A 27,641-nucleotide genomic window follows, 5' to 3' on the forward strand; every position below is an offset into this window, starting at 1 on the left:
TCGACTCGTCCAGGCAAATCCAGCCTGGAACAAACAGAAGGAAGCGGGAAAAGTTCATGGCACGACGACAGTTGGGAGTGTAAATAATCCCCCACAAAGCAGAGTAAATAAAGAAAGGAAAGCGATGGCAGGAGGGAAAGGAGGAGGGAGGGGAAGGTGGGGCTGGTGCCTTTTGTCATTCCCAGCTCCTTCATCCCTGGGATGCTGCTTAGAGCCGTCGTTTTCCAGCTTTTCCAGAGGCCCCCAGGCCCGAGGATGGACAATAAATATCCCGGGAAGTGTCAGGGCACCGAGGAGCCGCAGCCTCCCCGGGGGCAGCCCCAGCCCCGCTGTTTGTGGAGCCGCAGCAGCTCAAACCTCTCCGATTTCCAGTTTTCCTCTCAGGGGCTGATTCACCCCCAGCCAAAAACTGCCCCAGTTTACATCAACAAACCCTTCCCAGTTAAACTGGGAGTCTCGTGGTGCTGGGATTCAGTTTCCCAGAGCATAAATCAGCTTTTTTTTTTTTTTTTTTTTTTCTTCCCAAGGATGGGGACAGACCTGAGGCACAGCTTTGTTGGCACTTTATAAACCAGGCCTTTGTGTGGAAAAGGAAACCGCAGCTGCTGGTGGCACCCCGGGACAGGTCCTTGCAGGCAGCTCCCAGGGGAATTCCTGCTGCCAGGACCTAGCCAAGGCAGAGGCTTCAGGGTGCCAGACGTTTACCACCTAAAAACCAGGCTCTGGAGGCCCCCAGAGCAATTTCAGCCTCCCACAACCCCTCTGTTTTCTACAGGTCCATCCCCTGAGCCCCACATTCATCCCAGTTTTAAAAATGGGGATAAATCATAGAAATCCGGGACTGAAGCAAATATGTGGAGGGTAGCAGGAGTATCTAAGGAGCTGAGGAGAGACATCTTCTTTCTTCCCTGGCAGATTGGAGCTGGGTTTTCTGGAGGTTTTTCAGGACAGAAGTTCATGACACTTCTTTCCTTTTGCTTTTCCTCCTTCTCTTTCTTCCTCTTCTTCTTTCTTCCTCTTCTTTTTCCTCTTTTCCTCCTTCTTCTTCCTCTTTTTCTTTGAATCTTCTTCTTCTTCTTTTCCTCCTCCTTCTCCTTCTTCTGTTAATCTTCTTCCCTTTCTTCTATTATTATCATTACTATTATTAGTACTATTGCTATTATTATTACTATTATTATTATTACTACTATTTTTATTTTTTTTTGCTATTTACAGCAGGCGATCCATTCACTTTTTGGGTACTATTTGAGCAATCGATACATTTACCAGCTCACTCAACAGAAAATAAGGAAGAGGCACAAAAAATTTGTTGTCACCTCCCAGAATCTCCCACTTTTCTGGTCCCGGCTATTTTTTTTTTTTCTCTCTTCTCACGAGGGTGAGAAGGGTTTGCAGTGCTGGGATGGATTGTCCAGCTCTTGCAGGGGTTTCCATTTTTGAAGGCAAGCTGGCTGAGTGTCTGGTTGTAGTTTCTGGGCGCAGCTGGCCCTGCAGCATCCCAGCACAACAGGGGAGTGTTCAGGGATCGGGGCAAAGGGAGCTGCGTGAATGCGCTGAAAGAGCAGCCATTGACCGAGTCCTGCAGGAATTCCTGTGCCAGCCTGGGAATGAGGGCTGCGATTGTGCGCCCTGAAAACCCCGCGGGAAATGGATTAGAAATAATAGAAATAATACAAACAAGTTTTCAAGGGATGACCTTGCAAATAGACGAGATTGTTGGAAGCCTGGAGGCTGAGAATTTCAGGCTTTCTGTGCTCAAAGGTGCTGACCCTCAGGGATGCGCCACGTTTGACCTGAGGCCGTGGAACAGGCTCCCAAAACTGAGTGACAGCACTGGGCTTGTGGGTGTGGGGTTTGAATAGAAGTGTGTGATCTCACAGGGTGGAAAAATTAGATTTGGGGTTTCAATACAGAGTAATATACATTGGGGCGAGATGGAGGATTTAGGGCGCTGTCTAAGTCCTTCTTCTTCACCTCCTTCTTCAAGGGTTTGGGTGTCTTTTTCTAATTGGGTGAAAAGGTCAGCATTGTGGGCCACGGGTGGGCAGTTATTGGGTCCAAAGTATAAATACTACAGGTGTCATCTCGTTATTGGGTAATTAGTGCTTAAATACCCTTGGGAAGAGTTGGAGCCATTTTCACCTCGTTAGCTGGAACTCACAACTCGTGAGACTGTGCTATAGATAAGAATTAATAAACACCTGAGTCCGAACACAAGAACTCCATCCCGTGCATTAATCCCGGCTCTAACACGAAGAAAAGAAGATATGAAACCAACATACCTGTGGATGATTTTTCTAATTCACCCATAAAGAAAAAAACCACCCAAAACCATGAAGAAGAAGATGAAGAAGAAAGACAACACCCTAAACGCTCCATCTTGCTTTATATATATTACTCTGTACTAAAACCCTAAATCTAAGTTTTGCACCCTGTGATCTCCCACACTTCTATTCAAACCCCACACCCACAACCCCAGTGCTGTCACTCAATTTTGGGAGCCTTTTCCACGGCCTCAAGTCAAATGTGGTGGGTTTTTTTTAGCACAGAAAGCCCGAAATTCTCAGTCTCCAGGGCTCCAGCACACAGGGATTTGTTCCGGAGTCGCCTGCAGATGGCAACAGCTCCCCAGCCCCGCGCTGCTCTCCCGGGATTCCGCCCGGCCCATCCCGGCTCCTAGGATGCAGGAATAAATAATGTCACCCGTAATAATATTATGTCGCCGTCAGAAATCAAAAATCACATACAATAACATCAAATCAAGAAGTAATGGTATGAGAATAAAATAAATAATAATAGAATCAGAGAGTGAAAAAAAAGTGAGAAAGTCGGTTAATGGGGCTGTTTGATTATGGAGGAGTTGGTGGCTGTAAATTTGGGGAATTGTTTGTAATCCCACCCAAAATTCCCCGTGGGCTCAGGAACTCCCTCTGCTCTCCTGCTTCATCCCTCAGACAGTTCCCAGCACGGGACGGGATAATGCAGGGAGAGGTGCCTGTTGCAAATGCAGTTTTTCTTTCACTCCCAACTCTTTCTTTTCCCCATTACAGCAGATTTAAACTGCCAAAGGGGAGGGTTAGATAAGATTTTGGGAAGAAATTCCTCCCTGTGAGGGTCAGGAGCCGCTGGCAGAGGTGGCCAAGAGAAGCTGTGAATTTTGTTGCTGTTTTTGGTGTTTGGGGGTACAGCGAGGTCAAGAGCACGGGGGGAAGGTGAAAATGAAAGGAGAAGTGGAGTTGTAGCCTCAGATACTCGTTAGGCTGCTCAGTAAAATGTAGATTTTACACTATATAATTTATATATATAATGCTAAATACATCTTTTACTATTTATATACATTCAGCCGACCATGTGGGTTGCAAAAGTGACGGACAGAAAATCAACATTTCCCCTCCAAATGACATCCAGGGACCCCCATGGGAGGGGATACGTCCCAGCCACAACAAAATCCCCAATTTTAGCTGCACAAACACATCCCTGATCACCAGTGTGGGTTGTTCCTCCAAGGAATAACTCCAAACATCCAACATCCCCTTTGGGCTGGATGGAGGAGCCAAAATTGTGTCACTGCAGCTCCTGCAGCACAGAAAAGGGGGGGACAGCCTAACTCACGTTATTTTTTTTGCTGGATATTCACTGCTTTTACCCCGTTCTGCTGCAGGTCGTGTCAACCCGGAGCCCCGAAAGGTGACAGGAATTGCAGGAGCCACCAAATATTTTGTCGCAACTCGTTGAGTGGCACAGGGAGGGAGAAGGATGCTCTGGTGGATCAGAGCTCAGACTCGTGGCCTCGGAGTCACTGCAGGTTATTTATTGTTTTCTATTTTTCGGTGTTTTGGTTGATTTGTGTGGAACAGGAGGCTCCGAGGCCATCACCCACCCCCAGCCCAGCTCTGCAGCCCTTTCTCCCCGCCGTGCCTGAGCTCAGCATCCCCTGAGCCCCCCTGACCTTCAGAGCCACCCCCTCAGAGCACAGCGTCTCACCAGCAAGCGCTTCCCTGATTTCCCTCCCGATTTTCAGGATTGAAATGTCACTGAGTGAAGCAACTGAACGCCGGGCTGCGCAGGAAACCGGGGCTGGACACGGCAAATCTGCTCTTGGGGCTCCACAGGAGCCACCCACCTCATTTTCCAGCGGGGAATGTTTGACCTTCTCCAGCCATCCCACCACTTTGTGCTGCCCAAAAAAGGGACCAGCAGGACCCCCAAGGCTTGGGATGGAACCAGGAGGGGCCATTGCAGAGCTTTTCCCTGTTTTCCACGCCGCCTCCTCCAAGGCTGGCACGGTTGTTCAAGGAGAGTAAAAATAGCAGGGTCAAAACCTCTCCTGCCCCCTCGGCATCCTCATCAGCCCTCCTGGAGGATGCTTCCCTGTGGAACACACAGACCTGTGCCTGCCTCACTCCTGGAAAAAACAGCTGGAAGGGTTTTCTCCTTTTGTTTTTTTGAATTTTCTCCCTTTCCCCCCCTATTTTTTAACAGCCTTGTGCCCGGGGGATGCTCTGAGCAGCCTCAGCTGGGGGGGTTGGATTTTCCCCCAGGAAAACTCTCTGACTGCACAGGGAATCCAGGGAATTCGGGCTCCTGTGTGCAAACTGGGGTGGGAAATGTTTGGTTTGGTAACAATAGAATCTCTTCAGAAGGAAAGGGAGAACGAGAAGGAAATGGGAAAGGATTTGGTGCTCACTCCCTGCCCTGGGGCGTTGCCCCACTCTTCTGACCTCACAAAAACTGGGATTACCTGGAATTCCTGGTGGAATGGCAGGGAAGCAGCCAAGAAAACTGATATTAGCTGGAATTCCTGGTGGAATGGCAGAGAACTAGCCAGGAAAAACTGGGATTACCTGGAATTCCCGGTAGAATGACAGGGAAGCAGCCAGGAAAACTGAGATTACCTGGAATTCCTGGTGGAATGACACGGAAACCAGCCAGGAAAACCGGGATTACCTGGAATTCCTGGCGGAATGGCAGCTGGAATGCAGCCGGGACGATCCCTCCTGGAATTCCTGGAGCCGGCAGAGCATCCCGGGCTGTGTCACACAAATCCTTTCACCTCGGGATGCCCCGGGGCAGGCGGGGCGGGATCATCCCGCTGGGAATCGCTGCTCCTGACTCATGCCCTTCGTGTGGGAGAGCGGCGGGGATGGGAAAGAACCCGCTGCTATATTTAACCACAAATAATAGGAAGAGGTTAAGCCTTTTTTTTTTTTTTTTTTTTTTTTTGGGCTGAGTTGGTTGTAAATAGCAGCGGGATGAAATCACGGCAGAAATCCACGCTTGGATCGCGGCAGCCTCTGGAGAGCTGCTGTGACTAACGAGGAAAAACGTTGCTCCCTGGAAAACACGAAGAATTTCAAAATGAAAAAAAAAAAAAAAAGGTTTTGGTTATTCCAGACCGACACAAGGATCCTTCCAACTGTGACAAATTGTTCCTCTGGTGCATTTGAGGATGTTTCAGCTGCTCCCACCCAGCCCTGTGTGGCAACTCAGCTCCTGCCTGGAGCCCAGAGGGATTCCATGCGGGATGGAGCCTTCGTCCTGGAATCACTTTTAGGACTTAAGATCATTTGGTTCGAAGGAAAAGCAGCAGATCGTCCCCGATAGGAAGAGCTGCTCATCATTTGTCACTCTAAAAGCCTCCGCCAAAGTCATTGCATTGCCTTTCCACGGAGGCAAGGGATTAAAATCCTAATTATCAGGAATTGTTGCAAAGGGAAAACCAGCCCAAGCCAATCTTTCTAATGCTTCTGGGTAGCAGAAGGAATAAAGAAGACTATTTTCAGTGTCACGTGCAAGGTGGAAGCCTGAAAACCCATTGACATCAATATCATTGCCCTGATATTTCCACCTTTCATTCACTGGAGGAAAGAAAGTTATCTTCAATAAATAAACGTTTTACACAAAAAAAATACAGAAACAAATACAGAATCGATAGCAATGATTAAATTTTATTTATTTCTTCGATTTGACTGATTTATTACAGAAAACACATTTCATTTCTGGAGGACACCCAAACTTGTCACCAGCCTGGGAAGGAATCAGAGTTGTCCAGGAGGGTTTCAGCCTCCCTCTCTCACTTTCCCTGGGTTTTAAACAGTCCAACAGCAAATATTTGCTGGCAGAGGAGATTTCTGAGCTGTGAGGTAATGGCTGGTGGAGTTTTTTCACATTTGCAGAGTCATCTCCTCGGGTTTTGGGCCTCATTGCAGTTACAGATGTGCTTGAGAAAGGGGAGGCACTGGAGCTCAGCTTTGGAGTTTGATTCCAGCACTTCAGAGCTTTCCTGAGCCCTGCTCCGAGCTCCTGAGGCTTCCTTAGGAGCTCCTCTGGGAGTTCTCACAGGAATATTCAGGAGTATTTTGTCCTATTAAGAATGATTGAAGAATTATTTTGGCCTTGGAGGAGGTTCCCACCAGGCTGTGTTTGATTATCGTGGAATCCTGGAATGGTTTGAGTGGGAAGGGACCTTAAAGCTCATCCCCTTCCACCCCTGTCACTGGCAGAGACATCTCCCACTGTCCCAGGCTGCTCCAACCTGGCCTTGGACACTTCCAGGGATGTGGCAGCCACAGAATTTTCTGTCCAACCTCCAGTGCAGCAGAGATTTGCTCCATAATCCCTACGAAAGCCTCAATTATCACAAGGTTTGGATCTATCAGAGAGTAAAATATCATTGAAGCTGGGAGTGCTGAACTCGTTCCTATCCACATCCAAAGCTGTGCTTCCCTCCATCAATCCATGGGATTTTTTCCAGCCACCAAACACGTGAGGCTTTCAGACTCTTCCCCCCCCCCCCCTAAAAAAAAACAAACCTCAGGTCATCATGATGGTTTTTTCCCCGAGTAGTTTTCCCCATATTTGAGGGAAAAACACACCAAAGGAAAACTCAGATGTGAAGCATCACTTGTGCAAAGAGCATTTGGTGGAGCAGGTTCCCGCGGGGGAGGAGTTTGGAGCTCCCCAAATGCCAAAAGTTCCCAGGGACAGTGACACCGTGCAATGGGCATTCTGCTGTGTCAGCACTTTGGCTCCACCTGGAAGGTCTGCAAGTCGAGCCTTAACGATCTGCTGCTCCAAAGGGGATCGATGGATTTCTGCAGGGGTCATTTGCAGGATCAATAGTTGTCCATCCCCTGCAAAACTGGAGAAAATCAACTTGAAAGCTCCTTCCCAGAAACTGTGCGGCGGCTCCGGATTTTACCTGACTCCAGGGAGTCTCAAAATGAGTTTCTTACGGATTTTGGGATGGGGGAAGGCAGGATGTGGCCACTAATGATGAGTTTATTCCTGCTGAGCAGCTCCTGGTCCTCCCTCAGAACTCTGCTGTTGCTTGGGAGGCAGAGAAATTCCAGGCTGGGTGGAGCTGGGAGCAACCTGCTCTAGTGGAAAGTGTCCCTGCCTGTGGAATCCTGCTGGAATCAAAGATCCCTGCCTGCCACCACAGTCCCACACTCCCACTCCCCACAGATTTCCAAAATGTAGCAGCTGAGCCAGCTGCACCTCCCCAAATCCCCCGAACCCACAGAGGATGCAGCCCCTACATCCACAGGCACCCCAGGATGAATCCTCTGGCCCTGATTCCTCCTGAGCCTGTATTCCTGAGTTTTTTCCAAGCCAGGCGTGGGGCTGAGGGAGCTGGGGCTGCTGCAGAGCACAGCTGCAAACCAGGATTGGAATTCTTATTCCTTCTTGTGCCCTGTTCACTCCAGCCACGATTTTCCTTGTCCTCGTCTCCGTGTCCTTCCTTCCTGGGACAGGAGGTGTTCCCAAGCCCCTGCTGCAGGCTGAGCACCAAAGGCTGGCTCACAGCACACAGGCCCAGCCGAAACGTTGGCTTTAACGAGCTATCAAGAGGCTTTAATATTTCATGGAGTTCTGAGGGAGTCCCAGCTGCTCAGAAATGCTGTTAAAAGGCTGAGCTCTATTAACGGCCGGGCAGGTTGCACAGACGCCTGCTGTTTGCTCCCAGTTTGCCTTCGAAACATCACCTCAGTTATGGGCAGCTCTGGAGGGAATGTGGCCCCTGGAGCTGCTGCTGGAGCTGCTGCAGAGCATCCCAAATCCTGGGATGAGCCCCCAAAGGAAAGGGTCCTCCTAGTCACCCCCGTGTGATGATGGCAGCTCCTAAAGCAGCTGGGGCTGCACCCACTGCTGGCACCTCCTGCCCTCCTCTGCCAGCTCCTGTCCCTTTCTGCAGGGAGGAATGTCCCCAAAATGAGGGAACAGATGCAGAATAAACCCCTGAAATTCAGAAAGAAACAGCAGTTTCTCCTTGTTTGCCAGAAGCCCCAGCAGCACCATCACCTCCTTCCTCGAACTCCGTATCACAGCTGAGAATTTTCCCCTCGTTTTTGTCCAAAATATGTCAGGAATACAATTACCCAAAAACTGGGGGCTGACAGCAGGGGGGATGGCTTGCAGCTATCAGCAGTGAAATCATCACCAGGCGAGCAAACAGGACAAAGGAAACAAATTTACCCCACGCGGCGCTCCCGTAGGTGGGTCAGCAGCTGCCTATCAGATTTGGCAGGGTCACCGAAGAGGAAACCAAGCAGGAAAGGTCTGGTCAGCTTTTGCCATGTTTGATGTTAGTTTTTCCATGATGAGAGCTCCCTCTGCTCTCCCTTTGGCTGGAGTTCTGCAATTAAGCTGAAGGCAATCAGCAAGCCACACAGATGAGGGGCTGTGCTCGTGGGAGTGGGTTGGGACATCACTGGGTGACACAGGGACCTGTGAAACCTTAATGGCAGGAATAAAACCCATGAAAAAAGAAGAAGGTCTCACTGTGCCTGCACAGGTGCCAGGCCCCAGTCTGTCAGTGCCTGCTCTGACACTGCTGCTGGTCCCATTTTTCAGCTGCAAAATCCGTGCTGGGCTCTGCACCTTGAGTTCAGAGGTGAGGGTACATAAACCCGAGCTCAGGGCTCAGATATCATTTACCCTGATATCCTTGGGTACTGCTCACCCCTGCACCTTTGGGTTTATCCCACCTGCTCAGCTAGTGCTCATCCCCACACCCTTGGCTGCCACACAGCCCCTGAGTCCTTGGCTGCTGCTCATCCCTGCATCCTCAGGTTCACTCTCCCAACCTTGGGTACCACTGATCCCCACATCCTCGGCTGCTGCTCATCCCTGCATCCTCAGGTTCACTCTCCCATCCTTGGGTACCACTGATCCCCACATCCTTGGCTGCTGCTCATCCCTGCATCCTCAGGTTCACTCTCCCATCCTTGGGTACCACTGATCCCCACATCCTTGGCTGCTGCTCATCCCTGCATCCTCAGGTTCACTCTCCCAACCTTGGGTACCACTGATCCCCACATCCTCGGCTGCTGCTCATCCCTGCATCCTCAGGTTCACTCTCCCATCCTTGGGTACCACTCATCACTTGACTCCTGCTCATCCCTGAACCTCAGGTTCACTCTCTCCTCTCCTCTCATCCCCACATCCTCGGCTCCTGCTGGTCCCTTGGTTCCTCGCCTCTCCCGGGCACCGCTGCCCTGTCCCCACGCACAGATCACCCCCGGCAGGTTCCAGCGCTGAGCTTGGAGCACGCTCCTCTGTGACTCGGTGGCGGGGCCATCCCTCCGCTGACCCCGCGGCTGAGGCCGCTCCTGGCCGCGTTCCCCGGCCCCATTAGGCCGTGAACGGCCGCCAAACGGCCCCATCAATATTTCATGCGGCTCAAAGGCCGCCGGGCGCGGATAAAGCGCGGCGCTGCGGGCGGCGAGCGGCGCAGCGGGGATGGCGGGCGGCCGGGGCCCGGGGCCGTGCGGCCGGGACGGCTGCCTCGGCGCGGGGGTCGCCGCCGGTTCGGGGCCGCTGGCGGGTCCCCCGTGGGTTCCGCGGGCGCGGTGGCTGGCGCGGAGGCTGGCGGCGCTGCTGGTGCTGCTGGCGCTGGTGGCCGCGGGCTGCGCGCTCCGCCGCCGCGCCTGCCCCGAGCCCCGCCGGCCGCGACCCCCGCCCCGCCGCGCTCCGCCCGCGGCTCCCGGCACCGGGGACACCGCCGGCCCGCCGGGAGCGGGGCTGGGCATGGAGCTGCCGCACCTGCCCAGCTACGAGGAGGTGAAGCACCTGCCCAGCTATGAGGAAGCGCAGCGCTGCCCGCCCGCCGAACGGGGCGCGGCCGCGGGGATGCGGGGCTGAGCCCCCCCGGGCCGGCCCGCTGAGCCCCGCGGGCACCGCACTGAGGGACCGGCGGGAATGGCATCACCCTCATCATCATCATCATCATCATCATCATCATCATCATCATCATCATCATCATCATCCTCCTCCGGACCCTCGGGAGACACAGCGGACGGCCCCAGGTGTGCTAGGAGGGATGCGAAGCCGGGAAGCGTTCTCTGGTGGGACACTGGGGTTTCCCGGGAATGCTGCACGCCGCAGGGTGTGAGCTGCTGCACACCGGGCTCTGCAAAGGGACATCGGGGATTCCTGAGGACCGTGGAGGGGTGGGACCCGCTGCCTGGACCCACTGGGACAGCCCCACAGGGACGTGGAAGGAATTCCATGAGGAAGATGACTTCCTTGGGGACATCAGCTCCAGCGCAAGGCCATGGAGTGACGGGAGAAGCCGGCTGCAGCTCGGTGCAATCCCCTCACCCGGGCTCGTGTTCCTCGGGGATTTTGGGATTCTCGGCTGTGGGACTTGGCTGTGTGGACACGATTGGGGGATGCTCACCCCCACGGGTGCCAGAGGGAGGTTTTTTGGGACAGCCAGACCTGGCCTGGGCAGCAGGAGAAGGAGGGAACCTCTGCAAAACCTGCAAATAAATTATCAGCACCTCCTGCTCGCTGCGGGGACCTGGGACTCTCCTGCACTGAGGGAAATAAACGACAGAGCTCCTGCCCACAGCTGGGAAATCTGTGAACAAGACGAACACCAAACCCCAGGGAAAGGCAGAAACCTCCTCCACCCTCAGTGCCACCACCCCTGGAGGAGCTGGGAGTGCCTCATTTACTCCTCGATTCTTCCTGCAGCATCCCCCCTCATTTATTTACTCCTGAATTCTTCCTGCAGCATCCCCCGAGCTCAGCCCAGCTCTCCCGACAATGGATCTGGTCGGTGCCCAAAACTTCCATTAAATACCTTTTGTTTTTTCCTTTCCTAGCACGACTTCAGCCCTCGGAAGTGAGGATGTGCTCAGGGCAGGAGCAGCAGCCACTTCCCTTTCTCTCTTGTGGAGGTGTCTCTAATGGCAAAGAAAAACCTGCAGGTTTATTTAAAATACAGATCAGAGCTTTTCAAAACTGCAGGCCGCCAACTATCACAGTCATTTCTTTATACAAAGTGAGATAATTCTTGCCGAGTCTTCATGAAAAACACAGAAATAATTAAATATTTGGGGGTTTTGTACAACCAAGCTCTGTGCAGACTCATCCCTCTCTTTCCCTGAAGGTACCAGACTATCCTATTTCCCCAAACTCTTACAGGAGGGCAAAGGCACCTGAATTAAAATTAAAAGCTTAAACTCCAGTATTGGAAATTTTCTATTTCCAATTGGGATCAACAAAAATAAACTCTGTAAATAGAGATTCTCACATGTGATCAATTCATAAAAATCTTTTTTTTTCTCCCTGGCTCTTCCCCATCCCCTGAAGAGTAAAATCTCATCTCTGTTATCATGAAAAGAAAGAAATGGAGGTCTTAAAATTTCTATGTTTAATAAAAAACATGTAAAAAACAATACAAAACCCCCATATCTATAATATAAAAAACAGTAAATTGCTTCTCTCCAACTTCCTCCCCCATCTGTGAGTGATACAAACTTTATATTTCTATAAATATCTATTAAAAATTTTCAGAAATAAATTTCAGAAAGCTTCAAGCTTTTCCATTCTTGCTCATTTCTAATTTGGACTATTCTGAAGTGAATAAGGCAACAACCACCACGGTTGTTCTGCAGGAAATGGTTCCACATAATCTGTAAAATCAAATCTTCATGTCCGATGATTCAAACCTTCCTCCTTGCCCCAGTCCCAAAGGGTAAAAATCCCACAGACAAATCCAGGTCTCAAAGTTTTATTGCCTTAAAAGCCAGAAAACAAAAGATTTTTTTTTTTTTTTTTTTTTCTCTGAACTATTATAAATATGCAGGAGGTTTTTAAACACCCACCTGGAGCTTTTGATTTTACTTCACTTGAGGACTTTATTTTCCACCTAAAGATGTATTTTTCAACCTCTCCTTTTACAATCAGGGAGGATTTACTGTGGCCAAGGTTAAATGAAGTGAATGAACTCAACTCCCACCCTGCAATGGCAAAATTTGGGTTATTTTTGATTACTGATTCATAACAGCAGCACCTAAGCAACTGAATTTTAATCATGGTAATTAATCTGTTTCTTAAATTGGCTTATAATGGTTTAAATCAAGCAGTCAGTAATTAAATAAGAGGTTTGGGGTTTTTTTTTTTGAGAGAGGGTTTTAAAATAATTTCTTTTCCTGGGCAATAATGTAACCAAAACGTACCTGAAACATCTGTATCCTGCTATTTGTTTTTATTTAATGCTGAAAAAACCTGAAAACAGGTAAAAATACAATGCAAAACTTTGCAAACCCCAAGAAAAAACCAGAATTGGAATTACAATCCCTAAAATCCCTGCCACAGTGCCAGAAAAGCCATAAAGGAACATTTTCTCCTGAGAATATCTTGAAATTTAGATTTCATACCCAGGCTCATAACTGTATTTCGAACCTGGTGAAAACAAGGAATAAAAGTGCTTTTCCAAAATATTTTGCTTTGTTTTCCATTTAGCACCAGGACTGGATGTGTGTGATAAAAAAAAAATGGAATCAAACACCTCTCCCATCCCCTCCAAATGTAATTAAAACACCCCAAATATTCTTTTTTTTTTTTTTTCAGCTCTCAGATCCAATAAAAACCTCCACTTTTATTTGGTTTCATTCAGAAATTTCTGAGCTGTGCAAGAAAGGGTCACACAACGATTTACAAATTTCCTGTATGTACAGATATTTACCATTTTGCTGGCAACATTTGAAAGATACATAATAAACCTTGCCAATGATGAATAAGCTGGTAATGTGTTCATAACACGAAGAGAATGCATCGAGTTTTGGGCGTGAAACAAAGAGAAGTGTATCTTGATGAAATAACATAAATTTTAAAAAAAAGTATTTACAAATCAAGTGCTTTGGGCAGAAAAAAATACATGAAATATCCTCTTATTTTAAATACTCTTGTTAATTTTACACGTCAGATGCTACAAATGCTGTTTGTTACTGGCAACAACCCTGAAAGCACATTCCAAAGTATTAAAAAAAAAAAAAAATCTTTTTACTGCTGAATGTTTTGCTCAGTGACAAACCTGAGTTGCTGAAATCATCTGAAATCATCTATTAAAGAACCCTCTGGTATGTCCTAACAAATACGTATTCCCACAACTGTGAGGGAAATATTTGTACTTTAGAGGCTCAAGCTCCTTTTTTTTGTTGCATTTTCTGCACTCCCATTTTGCTAAATTTGTTTTTAGGGCAATTGAACCAAGCCTGGAGAGGTCCCTGAGGCTGCAGAAATAACCAAACTGCTGAACTTGGGGCTTAAATTGTGATTTCAGTAGAGATAACCCCAGTTAAAGGATATTAATGGCAATGAAAATTTAAAACCACTAAGAGAGGAACAGTTAATTCCCTTTTTTTTTTTTTTTCTCCTATATGAAGCCATCACTGGCACCAGAATATAAATAAATCCAGCTCAAAATGAAATATTGTAGCAGCACTTTGAAGGTGCCCAAAAAGTGAATTATTGCTGCACAGTCACGCTGGTCCTCACTGCAGGACTGGCTGCTGCCCGTTCTCTTTCTTTAGCAATCTCCATCTCTATCTTGGCTTTGATTTTATTCCAATCCACTTCCAGCTGTAAGGAGAGAAAAATTAAACACACAGAGCTCAACATCAGAGAGAGACAGGTGAGTTATTAAATTTAAAAACACAATTATTAAGTGTTGAGCAGCCAAACTTATGAAAGATGTGAAGGCACAGCTGAGTTCTGACTGAGCTTCCACCTTTAAAACAAACCAAGGCTGAGATATTTTAATAAATCTCATTGTGCCTGGCAATAAAACACAAAAATAACCTGCTTCTAATTCAGGATCATGACATCAGTGTCCTGTTACTGAAAATTCAGCCCTGCATCATTAATTTAGGAGTGATGCCTCCTCCAAGGAAGATGAGAGGATATGAAACCAGTTATCTGCCCCAACAGAAATCAGATTCCTGCTTGGAACTGCCCTTCTGCATCAATAAATGGTTTAGTTTGAACCTTGGCATTTCTCCAGCTGCAGAGAATTGGCATTTTCTGGCTGTGTTCTGTGTCAGTGAAACCTCACAGCACAAATGTGGGTAGAAAAGTTGTTTCTTCCCCCCCAAAAAAAATGCTTGACAAGGAAAAAAAAAAAAGAATCACGGTGCATTTGATGGCCATAAAACACATCCAAAAATGTCACTGAGCAGTGCAGCTTATTGCTGGAGAATTAACACTGTCAAAGGTGGCATGGGAGAAGGATTTTCAGGGCTGCACAGGGAATTTTTTTTTGCTGTAATTAAGTAATGGAATAACAGGGGAGATTCTCTAAGAGGGGAGGTGAAATACCCACATTCTCAGGTGAAAATATGATAATAACACCTCAGTTCTAGAGGCATGGACTGGCTCCAGGATTCTCAGGATAGGTGTAAGGTATTAAGGAGCTGATATATAAAATAAGCACAATTTTAGATCCTGCCTGCTGCAGAAAAGAGAGGAAAAAACTCCTTATTTAAGCCTGAAGAGGTTTTAGGTTGTGAGAGGGAAGCTGAGACCCTTTTTTATCCCTGAGAAGCAACAGCAGAGCACAAAATCTGGCTTTTCTTATCCAGTTCTTCCTGATTTTGCTTTGTGAGTCTGATAGGTTGCATGAAGAATTTAATTCCAGCTGAAAATTCCCATTAGTGGATCCATCCTACTCTCAGATCCAGCAAAGACCTCCAGCAACTGGATGAAGAAAAGGACTTTTTCCTTCCAGAAATCTCCTAAGTGAGACCCAAACGTCAAGATTGAGCAAGCTGAAAAATCACCCTGCTCACACCTTGTCACTGCCAAGGTGGAATTTTTTAGGAATCCTTATGGAATCTTCAGCTTTCTCCAGGATTTGAAGAAAATCAGGATTATCTCCACGGAATTTATGTGATTTTTGCTCTGTAATGGGTTTTACAGAACACACACTTCCCGCACAGCAGCTGGAAAAGCTGCAGGATAAAAAAGCTTGGAATCTGTGCTTTATTTTTCTGTATTTTCCAGGTAAACTACTGTGGAATGGTTCATTAGGGGCTGACTTTTGTTTGGGGAAATGAGGATCTTTAAAAGTGCTAAAAGCTAATGACTTCCATTAGAAATCCAGCTTTATTCCAAGTGCCCAATGAAAATTCCCAGCTCAGGTGTTCCCTGATCCATCAGCTGCAGTGGATAAAAGGATTTCACACAAAGGAAAGGTCTTTTTTGATCATTTCTCCCTCAGAATGCTGAGGAATAAAGAGGGGAAAAGCAGGAAGGACTCAAGGGCTGCTCAGTGGAATTGTGCCTCTCCTGAGGGAAATGTGTGGAAATATTCCAGTGGAATCCAAGATCCAGCATCAGAACTTCAGGATGTGCCCTCAGGATCTGTGAAATACTAATAACTTAACTTACTGATGATGCAGAGGGTTTCCAATAAAAGTATTTTGAACTGGTTATTGTATTTACCAGAATGGTTTGCAGTTTATAAATATCCAGATTCCTTCAAGGTTTGTTACTGTTCCTATCCATAAAATGCCACAGAAATGATGGAACTATCTGAGAGACTCACTGAACCACAGTGAAGTTTAGCTCCCTGTTTCTAGAAAACAACTGTGCCTCCACTTGCGTGATCTTTACCAGATATTAAATATATATAATCTTCAAACCCCAAAATGCCCAGCTATTCCTGGCCAAAAACTGTAAAAAATTCCACACTTATGTTCACAATTGAAGCACAGAAGGACAGCAGAGGTGCAGACCCATCCCAACCCTCCCAGATCTGTCACGGTGTGAAGCAGCAGGGAAAGCCCTGAGGGACACTTACACCTTGTGCATATTGCAAAAACCTTTGGTTGGTTTCCTTCTTCCCAAAATCTTCCAAGAATTTCTGTCTGTAAGCCAGGACCGTGTCCACGTGCGTCCTGTGCTTCACTGCCAGGTCCAGGGCTCTGGAATAAAGCAGGAAAGGGATTGGGAATTGCTCTGGCATCACCACAATCACCAAGGTCTTGCAGAAGCTCTGAGGGTGAGAGCAGAGATCCCAAATCCAATCCCACATTAGGATCAGGAGGTTAAAAGTAGTCAGTGATGAAAAATACCCAACAATTATTCCCACTGACAACCCCATCACATCATTAATTTGACCCCAGCAGGTTGTTTCTTTCAAGGAAATGCAGAACATTTCAGAGTTTAGCACAAGAATAATAATGTTTAATAACTTTTTTCTAGGCAGAAAGAGGTTCTGGACACTCATTATACACATTGATGATACATTCTATGTAATATTTATAAATAATTTATAGATGGAAAAGATCAGACACTAGATTAATTTAATTCATTACTCACACTTGGTTTCTTTTCAATGGCTTAAGAATGCTGGTACTGGATATACAGGGAGTTTTTAGATGATAAAATAAAAGAATATTCTTTTCCTAAGCTTAAACCTCCCCTGACACAGCTTCCTAACAAAACAGAATTACAGATTGGTGGGGAAAAATCAACCTTTTGCCTGAATACAACAGCAGAGAAATCAGGAGTAAACAACTCAGAGGATTCTGTCAGAAAACGTGGGGGTTTTGTTTAAAGGAGAAATTCCTCCTTTGTTTTCTCAGCCTCAATTCACATTTTCTCCACCTACACAATGCTGGGAGTCTGAGTGGCCACAGTTTTATTTTTAGCAACAAGACATTTTCAAGCAGCCCAAATTCCCCAGCCAGTCTGGGGCATCACTGAGGGCTCCTCTGCGCTAGCACTGATGAGAAAGCAAAATGTTATTTCAAAATGCTTCCAGGAATGTTTTGGGCTTTTATCACCAAATATTTGTATTTTCTAAACACGACAACGAAATGCTGGTTTTTTTCTGGTTATCATCAGGCAATGACTTAATTCATTTTTCTGTTTGAAGTTGTGAGTGATTAAAAGATAAAAAAATGAGTCAGCAATAAAACAACTGATGGAAATAATTAGGAAAACATATTTTAATGGGGAAAAAAAAGCCACCCCTACCTTTCCCAGTTGTAAAGATTAATGTTGACTTGGATAGCTTGGTACACCAGGCCTGACTGAAGCAGGAGGGTTTCAGCCTCCTGGGTGTTCCCACTGAACAGCAGCATGTGAGCCAGCCTGGATTCCTTGGATGGCAGATCCTTGATGGAATTGATGTACTGCACTTTGTCAATCTGCTCAGGAGGATATTAATCAGTCACTTTGGTTTTGCATCCCTTCAATTGGGATTTAATTCCCAATTTTCTAACTGCATGTTCTCACCTCGCCGATGGCTGCGTAGGCGATTTCAGCTGTGCTCATGTCCTTGTTGGCCACTGCCATGGCAGCCAAACAAGCCCAGAGGGTCTGATCCTGAAATTCAAAATAAAAACAACTTGGGAACCTTCAAATGTTTATTGTCCTGCTGCAAGTGACTCCTCAAAGCTGCTACACCAGGCCTGACAATGATGTGGGATGTTACATTTCTCTGCGTGTCATTTATGGCACTGTGGTCCACGTCTGTTATTAGGAAATCATTAATGATTTCTCTGAACTAGGAATTAGAAAAACTTCATGGTAATAATAATATTATACCTTTTTATATTTTTTATTACTTTTATTGTTTCTTTGAGTATTTTGGGTATTTTGCACAAGCTTGAGGAAACCTCGTGAAGTCAGAATCCAGGAAAATCCTAAATGAGATTTTGATGGATTTTCAAGTGACAACACTATGACAAACACACACCAATAAACCATATTTTAACACAGTTTAAGCTACCACATCTAAAACTCCATTCAGACAGGGGAAATGTAATTTTGGACTTGCTAGCCCAGGAATTAAGGTGGTTTTAATGTTTTTGTTGAGTGTGTTCCACAACAAATCTGGAAATAAAGACTTTGCACTGTGAAGGTTTTTAGAAGGATCACTCTTGACAGAAATCACAATTAACACCTGCACTGAGGGTGCTCAAAACACATTCCCATATTTTCTTTTTGCTCTCTGTCTGGGCTGCCAAAATCAAAATATCCTGACTTGGATGCTTAAATCAGGTGACATGGGACACTGCAAATAAAGATTCTGTTACAATTAATTCTAATTATGCAACCCAAATTATCTAGGTGCGCATTCATGTAATAACTGATCACAGAAATGTCTGAAATACATATTTAAAGTCATGACAAAAGTGTTGAACTTTTCTAGGAATAAATGGGAAGGAAGGTTTGAAGGGATTTTGCTGTTTTAAAAACTACCACACTCACCTCATCTGTTGCTGTTGTCTAAATAAATACAAAAGAAAGCAATGCAAAAAGGAAAAAAAAAAAAAAAAGAAGTGAAATAAAATATGGAAATTACACAGGTAACTGTGGGAATGTCACTTTGAATTGGTTACATCAAGGCCCAGACCTGCAGATTGAAGTTTAGAACTGAATTCTTTGAACACCTGTGCTCAATCCAGCTGGAGTCTGTTGTGCCTAAAAATAAGAATTATTATTTATCATGGAAGTGATGGAATTAAGGAAACCACATCATTTCCCACGAACAGCCAAAAAAAAAAAAAAACCACGAGCGACAAAGCAGGTTGGAAATGAACAGTAGCATTGGATATGGAGAGCTCACTACTAAAGAACACTCAAAACCATTAATATCCTATGCAATGGCAAGTGAATAATCCCCCAAAAAATCCACTTTACCTTGACAAACCGGCAGAGCCTGACCCCGTCCTCCCACCTGGAGGTGCTGACGTAGTCGTGGAGGATGGCGGGGTAAGGGGAGATGTGCAGGTGCACGAGGGAGCCGTCGGCTCTCCTGATGGTGATCTGATTGCCCACAAAGCTCACAATCTGGGGGTTCTTGCTGAATTCACTGCGTGGAGAAAGAGAAAAGAAACTCATACTCCTCATTGGTTTTTGCAGGGAAGAGTTTGAGATCAGTTTTTTTGTCACCCGGTATTTTGTTACTTTCAATTTTCGCCGCCAGGGAAACAGATCTTTCCTGCTTGTTTTTGACAAAACCTGAGGTAATGTCTTATGAGAAAGAATTCAAATTTTGCTTTTACCTCAAGCTGCTGCTCTGCTTTCAAACCCTGCATCACCATTTCAACCCTAAACTTTATAATTTTCCTTATAAAAGCCTTTTTTTTTTTCATTTCCCAATCAAGAACCAGGAGAATTTTAAAAGTCACAAGGCCAGCTTTCACTTCTCCTGACCACAATTTGTTAAGAAAGGAGGGAAATAATGAAAATAAATGATATTTGGATTAAGAAAAGGCCTTCTCACCTGGCATCTTTTTCATAGAGGGTTTTTGGGAGAAGATCTTTATCCACATAGACTGTGTTGGGATAATACCAGACTGTGAACCTGGAATCCTGAATGCCACAGAGGATGTTGGAGGCGTCATTCCAGGCCAGGCTTTGCACCATTGTCCCTTCATTTACACACAATAAATAATGATAATAAATAAACAAAGAGATAAAGAAACAAACAAGACATTTCGAGGAGAAATTTCAAAATAAGGGGAGTTCTAACAGGGTGGTTACTCAGCATTTCTGGCTGCTTTTCTAAGGTTTTAAGCCCAAATTTGTAACATTTTAAAAGCTGCTTTGCATGGAACTGATAGAAGAATCATCAGAAATTAAATAAAATTTACTAAAATTGTTTCTACCTCTATCATACAAAAGCCATATTTTTTTTTAGAATTCAATTTCACTATTAATTAAGCAAAACATTGTCTCTTGTATTAAATAAAAAATTAATTTCCCTCCCAGCATCTTCCCAAACATCAATTTGAATTTTTCTCACCTATCTTGACAATCTTCTGCTCTTTCCCAAACCTTTTCACTGAGGTGATGAAAAGATCTCTGTTCTTATCAATAAAAGCAATTTTTCTCTCACTTGTCAGTCCCTTCTGGTCCAAAGCAATCTCCACAATCTCTGTCTGAAAAGATAAAAGAGAGAATCTCTGATTTTTTTTTATTTTGGAGATTTTATATTTCAACATTCAAAGAGATTCAACCCAACCCATCCCACGATTCTGTGATTTTATAAACTGAATTTCATGAGGAATAAAACAATTCTGAAGACAACACAGAGCATTAAAAGTCAGCTGAAAAGCTCCTTTCTATTAAGATTTTAAAACCTTTAATGGGTTTTGAGTCCCATTATTGAGGAAAAACCATTAGTGATTCTTAATTTCTGAGTAAAATAAAATCATTAAAGCCTTCACTTTACCTTGTGGGTCAGAGGTTTTCCATCACCCAGTGGCTTCCCAGATAAAGCTTCAAATATGTAGATAACTGAAGGAAAATAATTATATATTATATAATTTATTAATGTATTTATATCTAGAATATAATAATACATGATATGGTTCACTACATATAATAATATATAATTATATAGCTTATTAATAATTAAACCCAGAAGTTCTTAATGGATTCCTCCAGTGATTCCATGATTTTTAGAGTGTTATTTAGGTGGACAAAATATTTTGTGTGAGCTTTACCAGTGATTTTCACACATGGTGATAATAAAATCGTACAAAATCTGAATTTTCATTTCCTATCCCTATTTTTCATTTCCTGTCTCAAATGGGGGTTTACAGAAGTGACACCAAATTGTGATAAAATTCGCACCCACTATTTAAATAAATCCCCATTTCCAAGATCAGATTGACTCAATCTTATCCCACAATTTAATGAATGGGACTGTTTAGAAAGAGAGAAAATTGAAAAATCCCATCAGGGAGTAAAAACTCATTCAAGTATTTTCTGTAAACATTCCATGGATGAACTGGAAATTCAGCAGCAAACCATTCTCTTGATGTTTTTAAATTAATTCTAAGCAAGACCCGTAACTTGAATTCATTTTTTAGAAAAAATATATGTATTTTTATCCTAAATCAAGCAGAATTTACCCTTCTCATCAGCTTTGTCCTTCACTGCCAGGGTGTCATTGCTCAGGGACACTGTCTTGGCATTTAAAATGTCTGTTCGCATGCCTGGATATTTTGGAGAGGAAATTAATCTGCCTTCATAGGAATATAAATAAAGTCCTCCACCATCCACAAGAAGAAAATGCCTAAAAAAAAAAAAAAACCCCAAAAAACCCCACCCAATAACAAAGAAGTAAATCACTAAATAATATAAAAATGATATTTTCAACAACGGGAAAGTCATTGTTTAACATCCTGCAACTTTCTTCCAGTTTCCATCACTCCTAAGCTTTAAATTTTCAAGATATTCCGGAAGTTTTGTATGGAGAAGTTTGGTTTTAATGTATTATCTTTTTTTTCCAGAAGAAATATTTATTATGTGAAATATTTCTGATTTTATCTGGCTAATTTTTGTTTATTTCTGATACTTCAATTTAAGCTTATTTTGTTCATTATATATATATGCACATAATAAATACATTTATTAGAAATCCAATAAATACATTTATTAATAAATAAACAAATAATTTATACTATAGACAAGAAACAAATAAATTTATTTCTTTATTGAATAGTTTTTCTTATGGTCAGAATGAGCATTTTAAGAAGTCAGGTACCTTTCTGCTTGGAGAATCAAACTCACAGTTCCTTCCTTCAGGTCAAAGATCAATGGAGTGTTCCAGTTCTTCGTCCTGCAAATATAAAAAAAACCCAGCATTAAAATCACTAATTCCCACGTATTTCAAACACAAAGCTGGATTCAGTAAGTAAAACACACATTTTTCATCCTCAAATATTCCTAAAAGGATGTTTTCTAACTTCAAGCATTTAGGGAACTAAGGAACGCTGATAAACACAAAATATGATGGAATAACATTTTTGCCTTCATGGTTTCATCCCTTCACATCAGCAGCAGCTGCCTCAGGAGCCCTAAAATCCAGCAAAATTATATTTATATGGATTATTTTATTTAAAAGATACTTTAAAAATACTTCTGACTCTTTTACAGTGATCTGCATTAATGTCCACTGAGCAGATCTTCCACCGAATATTTCAATTAATTAACAATTAAATTCATTCTTGTGCTTCCAATCGAGTTTCTGCCTTTTTTTTTTTTTTTTTTTGTTTTCCCAAACAATCAGAGGAAGAGAAATTAGCTTTACTCACGAAAACACGTAACACTGCAGGGAAGTGGAGACCACCAAATATCCATAATTCAGGGAAGCTTTGATGACCCTGTCCCGGAATTCCAACAAATCCACGGCGTCGTTGAGGACGTTGTGCACCTGAGCAAAGGCACATGCAATTAAACAACAGAGATTAAATTAAAATTTTATTAAAGAAATATTCCTACGGAGAAAATATTTTGAGGAGGAAGTCTGAAAATTCCCGTTTTCAGATTGTTCAGTTGTTGGTTGTTTGAAATAAACAGGTCCACGTTTATTTTGTTGTTATTTAAATAAATGTCAGTGTTATGAAAATAAACAGTTCATCCAAACAATCCAGCAATATCCAGGAATGGGATGAAGACGTTGCAGAGCTCTGGAATTTGAGTGATTCCACACTTGGAGGCACGGGAAATTCAGGGCACGAGCTGGGGGAGCAGGTTGTGGTTATTTTGCTTAAAATTTGCTCAAGAAAATCAGAATTTGCCTCAAATCAACACAGATTTTTCAGCTCAGAGATTTTAGGGAGCTAAAAATCCAAGGGGGGAACCTTAAACAACAAAGTATCCTATTTTTGGGGGTGTTTTGGGGTTTTTTTTTAGAAGATGTCACCGTTCTGAGGGTGGTAACTTCCTTCTGATGTTCTCCATTATCCACCAACTGCAAAACAAGGTCTGACCTCAATTATTCCAAGAGTCTAGAAACCATTCCCAAGGATATGTTAATTGCTGTGCCCACCACAGCATCACTGATTGACTTTCCCATTGTAACACTCAGGAAAAAATTCCATCTCCAAGGTTTTCTGTAGGATTTTCCTACATAATATATAGGAATAAAATCACTGTAAAACAACGAAAATGAAAGACGAGTCAGGGTCAGCTACACTTCCTGACTCTTCGCATCTTGAAAAAGAGAATTCAAATCCCATGGAGTTTGTTCCCAAGTCCAGCTGGTACGAGTCGATGTCTGGGAATGAGGGGAAAAAACTTGGGAATTTTGAGTCGATTGGTGTGTTCTCAGACACTGACTCACAACATCCCACCCACGGCCCCAACCCCAAATCCAGCCCTGCTGCTGCTCCAGCTCTTCCCAATTCCAAACCCAACACGAAAAGAAAAAGAAAAAAAAAACAAAACCCAAAGCATTTAAGGGTCTGTTTAGGAATTTGCTGCTGAAAAGCCCAAATGTGTAATTTGGGAAACGTGGAAGGATGGAAATCTTTATTCTAAATCCCAGAGAACGAACGCTGTGAGTCAACGTCTGGAAACACAAATATCCAATTCAAGATTCCCATTTTGCATGAAAACCAGCTCTGTGATCAGCCCGAGGCTCTGAGGTGATTTTACCTTCATGGTTCTTCTCTTAATTAAGGTGATTTCCAAGTTTTTCCACTCCCAGTGCTGTTCCAGCACGTGGGCAAAGATGACCTGGCCATTCCCACAGGCTCCGGCCAGCTGGGTGCCATCCATGGACCAGGACATGGCAAAAATGCTGCCAGTGTTGGGCTTCTCCAGGGCATAAGACCACTGGAACAAAAAGAGAAAAGAACAATAATAATTTAAGTTATTCTGTGCTTTTTAGGAGTTATTTATCATCATGAACAGGTTTGCAGGGTTGGGATTTTTCAATAAATGATTTTGTTGCTGCATTGGGATTGGATGTTGAAGTCAGACTTTGGGAAAATAAAAAAGAAGGAAAAGGATCAGGTAAAGCAGAAATTAATAAAGTCATAATGCTTCAAGTATATCAGGTACCAGTTTCCTACTCATAATTTATTCTCATTCATAAATCCAGGCAATCACTACATAAAATTAAGGTGCTTAAGAAATAATTACACTTCCTCCACTCTGTTACTGTCCAAGTGAAGGATTAATTCAAGATTTCCTCCAGCAAAGACCTTAATTCTTCATTGCCTCAGCCTTATCCACGAGACTCCTCTGGAGTTTAGATCCTTATTAATAAATTCTTGTCAAAAATTAGAATTTTCAGACCAAGACGCTTTTTTTTTTTTTTCAATTTCCGGCATATCAGAAACACAAATCATCCTGAATCTCCAAACAGATGTTTCCCTGAAAATGGATGACAAATTTAAAAATCAAATAACCTTTTCAGGGAATTTGAGGAAGATATTAAAGCAGATCTTAAAACAAGCAGCAAATCTCAATTATTTCCTCTTTATGGAATAGAATTTCTTTTTTTAAGGTAGCAATTGAAGAGCTACCTGAATATTCAAATATATTTGAAATCTCACAGAGCAAATCAATAACAAAAATCATGTGATTGAAGATTCATGTAAATATTGCATTGACTTTTGGACACATGAAATTATCCCAAAAGGGGCACAGCTGGAAGAAAATCCTCCCCTGATGCTTCTAACACATCTCATGTTCTGATTTCTTTTGCAGAGCATAAATCTCTACAAATTAGTCCTTCACACACAGTCTTCCTATGATTTAGGTGGAAGGAAATCCCCCAAATCAGAAATCAGTGTCTTTGTGTGATTTGGGTGGAAGGAAATCACAAAAATTCCAGTAAAATAAACCCTAAAAGGTTCAGTGGGAAGGAAATCCCATGGGGTGAATGGAATCCAAGCCCAGTGGTGCTCCTGCTTTGGGAACTGTGAGAGGAATTCAAGCTCTTTTTTTTTTTACACCCCAGGGTGAGTAAAAGGTGATGCTGCCACTGCCTGAATTTCCATTTTCAAGCCCTGATTTTAAGGCTTCACCTTCCCCATCATCCTCTGGCTGTGCAAGGGAAGGAAAATTTCCAGTTTTGAATTCCAAGGAAGGAAATCCCCATTTTTGAATTGGGAAATTTCAAATTCCGAATTCCGAAATTCCGATTTTTGACCAGCCCACGAGTGCTCCTCTGCCTGGCCAGGCTGAACTCAGCCCCAAACCCTCCCCAATAATTAACCCAAATAATTAAAGGCTGCCTCCAGCCCTGGCAGCTCCATTCCAGATGTTTTTCCCAGCTGGAATCTGTCTGGGAACACTTTGAAGGAGCCGTTTCAAGCCGAGCCCTGGGATCCTCCCAGGCAGACCCGCCTGTTTCCGAGGTCATTTCCCTTGGATCCAGGATCCACCCAGAAGGAATCAAAGCACATCAAGCCAGAATTAAAAACCACTTTAAGGAGCTCCAGGAATGTTTTTTTGGAGCTGCTTTTCCATGGAAAGCAGAGAGCCACTGCAGCTCTGACGGCGTCCGTTCCCAAAATTCCTTCTTTTAATAAACTTTTTTTTTTTTTCCTTCAGGCCATTGAAAATCATTCAAATATTTCCAGATCATAACCTACATTAAAAAAAAAAAAAAAACAACCAAAAAACAACAGAAAAAGCCATTTCCAAGCTTTCTTTTCCAGCTGTTTCGAAGGCTCTGTGTAAGGCAGAGCACTCCAGTGATTCATGCTCCCTGCAGATGTCTGGGGCGTTTATCGTGGCCATAAAGTGTTATCAGAAAGAAAATCATTTGAGCTCTTCATTAGGAAATTGAAACAACTTTTAAAACTGCTGTGAAATTCCTAAATACATGGATTTTTTCAAATATTTTTAGGAAAAGTCTGACAGTGACTCCAGGAATGAATGTTGGTCTGACATTATTGCAATATTTGGGGTTCTCCTTTTCCTGTGCCATCATTCATTTCTCCACTGAATTCTCTCAAGAACAAGCCCAGGAGTTCTCAAAGTTTCATTTTATCAAATAAATCCAGAAAAAGCAGCAGCTTGAGCTTCCCTTTTCTGATTGCACAATAGAGCAAAAGCCTGCAGAATGTTCCCCTCTATTTTCCAAAGGCATCAGGCAATATTCCATCCTTCAAATAGAATTTCTAGTAAAATTTGAGAGAATATAAAAATATAAGAGGATCGGTCAAATATGCAAACTGCCAGTGCCGTAAAATGGTCAAAATTCACTCTGTAAACACAAGGAAAAGTCTGAAGAATGTTCAAAAGAATTAAAAAATTTACGGGTTCATGGAAATAATTGCTTTTATTACATAGGATTTTCTCAGCCCAGTGTTGAAGACAGGAGTGAAGCAGAGGGCAGGATTTAACAGCCAAATAAACATCAATATACAGACAAACATCAGCAGAAAACAAATGTTAAACAAGAGGAGCACAAGCAGTTTGGAAAATAAACAAAAGCATTAAATCAAACTGGTCAGTCCCATTCAGGGTGAGTCAGTCACTAAGAGAGGACGTATAAATATATTTAAGAGGAGATGTATAAATATATTTAAGAGAAGATGTATAAATACATTCAGCATTCTTTAAATATAAATTGGATGCCCCTATTTGCTACTTAAAATGATTTATTTGACCAGTGTTTCACTTTTAATGGTTTTTTATCACTGATCCCTCCACACTTCCAAGAACACAACTTGCCTGTAGCTATATTAATTTATTTCACACATCAATACATCATTTCTTGTCTTTTTAATTTAAAATGTTACTGTTCAATTTGTAAGTTTGTTCTTTACCACGAAGCTGCCTGAACGTGACAGGGAGGTAGGGGGGGGGGGGAAAAAAAAAGAGAAAAAAAGAGCATTGAGTGCAAGAATTGAATTCAATTCTGCCCCAAAGTGAACACACATGCTGGGGAAGAGTTAATGATAAATATTTATTGTCCTGAGGGCTCCCTGGGGAGCGATCTTCCATTCCATCAGACACAAGAGAAGTGTCTGTGCTGAGCAGGAAAAGGCAGCTCTGGTTCTCTTCAAATTCCAGCCCTTGGCTGGGATGGGAATCATTCCCTCTTCTCCCTCAATTCCAGCAATATTTACATTCAATCTCATGATTTCCCTTCAAAATCCTGAATTTGGAGAGAATAAAACCTGCTAAACACACAGAGCATCTGACAGCAGCTACTGTTCATTTTTGCTTAAGAGCTGAGTGATAAACCAGGTAAAATAATCTTGATTTTATACCAGAAATAAGCCTGTCTCCATTAAAATTCCCAATAACCTGTCCAGTATGAAATGCTCATTAAAACATTCCTTTTTAGCCTGCATGTTTTTACAGGAAATGAAATTACAGCTCTCTGGATATCAAAATAAAACATTTTAAAATCAGCAAATTGACACTTGACAGAAGAAAACATTTGAGTACCTTTCCCTCAAGATAATTGTCATTAAATTTTACTTACAAACTTGTAATTAAATTCTGTTTCTACACTGGCAGTGAAAACCAGTGGGATCAGAATCACTATAGGAAACCTCAGATTTTATCCTGAATCTTTAAAGGTTCCTCTTCATGAACTGAAAATATTTGAAACACACACTCCAAATTCA

General features: G+C 43.4%; 1 protein-coding gene across 2 annotated transcripts in view; it reads right to left on the reverse strand.

Annotated features, from left to right (window-relative positions):
• Positions 1 to 10,218: 10,218 nt before the first annotated feature.
• The window catches only part of IFT80 (intraflagellar transport 80), a 30,388-nt gene continuing 12,965 nt past the window's right edge, over positions 10,219 to 27,641 (reverse strand). Inside the window, exons 8-21 of one of the 2 annotated variants that reach the window (XR_010722607.1) lie at positions 23,701 to 23,880; positions 22,356 to 22,474; positions 21,806 to 21,880; positions 21,171 to 21,334; positions 20,486 to 20,550; positions 20,057 to 20,192; positions 19,535 to 19,682; positions 18,949 to 19,120; positions 17,539 to 17,628; positions 17,278 to 17,450; positions 16,097 to 16,220; positions 12,120 to 13,878; positions 11,093 to 11,213; positions 10,219 to 10,414 (exon numbers count right to left, since the gene is read on the reverse strand). Coding sequence is in view for 1 of the 2 variants with exons in the window: in XM_066193676.1 (XP_066049773.1) it covers positions 13,765 to 13,878; positions 16,097 to 16,220; positions 17,278 to 17,450; positions 17,539 to 17,628; positions 18,949 to 19,120; positions 19,535 to 19,682; positions 20,057 to 20,192; positions 20,486 to 20,550; positions 21,171 to 21,334; positions 21,806 to 21,880; positions 22,356 to 22,474; positions 23,701 to 23,880 (1,560 nt within the window). In the remaining variant the exon portion in view is untranslated. Of the gene's footprint in view, positions 10,415 to 11,092; positions 11,214 to 11,575; positions 13,879 to 16,096; positions 16,221 to 17,277; positions 17,451 to 17,538; positions 17,629 to 18,948; positions 19,121 to 19,534; positions 19,683 to 20,056; positions 20,193 to 20,485; positions 20,551 to 21,170; positions 21,335 to 21,805; positions 21,881 to 22,355; positions 22,475 to 23,700; positions 23,881 to 27,641 lie in introns of those variants that run through there. The other variant, XM_066193676.1, reaches the window with a different exon arrangement.

The sequence above is a fragment of the Chamaea fasciata genome, unplaced genomic scaffold (assembly GCF_029207755.1).
Source record: "Chamaea fasciata isolate MVZ Bird 193981 ecotype frontalis unplaced genomic scaffold, bChaFas1.0.hap1 SCAF_11, whole genome shotgun sequence".
NCBI classification, from domain to species: domain Eukaryota; kingdom Metazoa; phylum Chordata; class Aves; order Passeriformes; family Sylviidae; genus Chamaea; species Chamaea fasciata.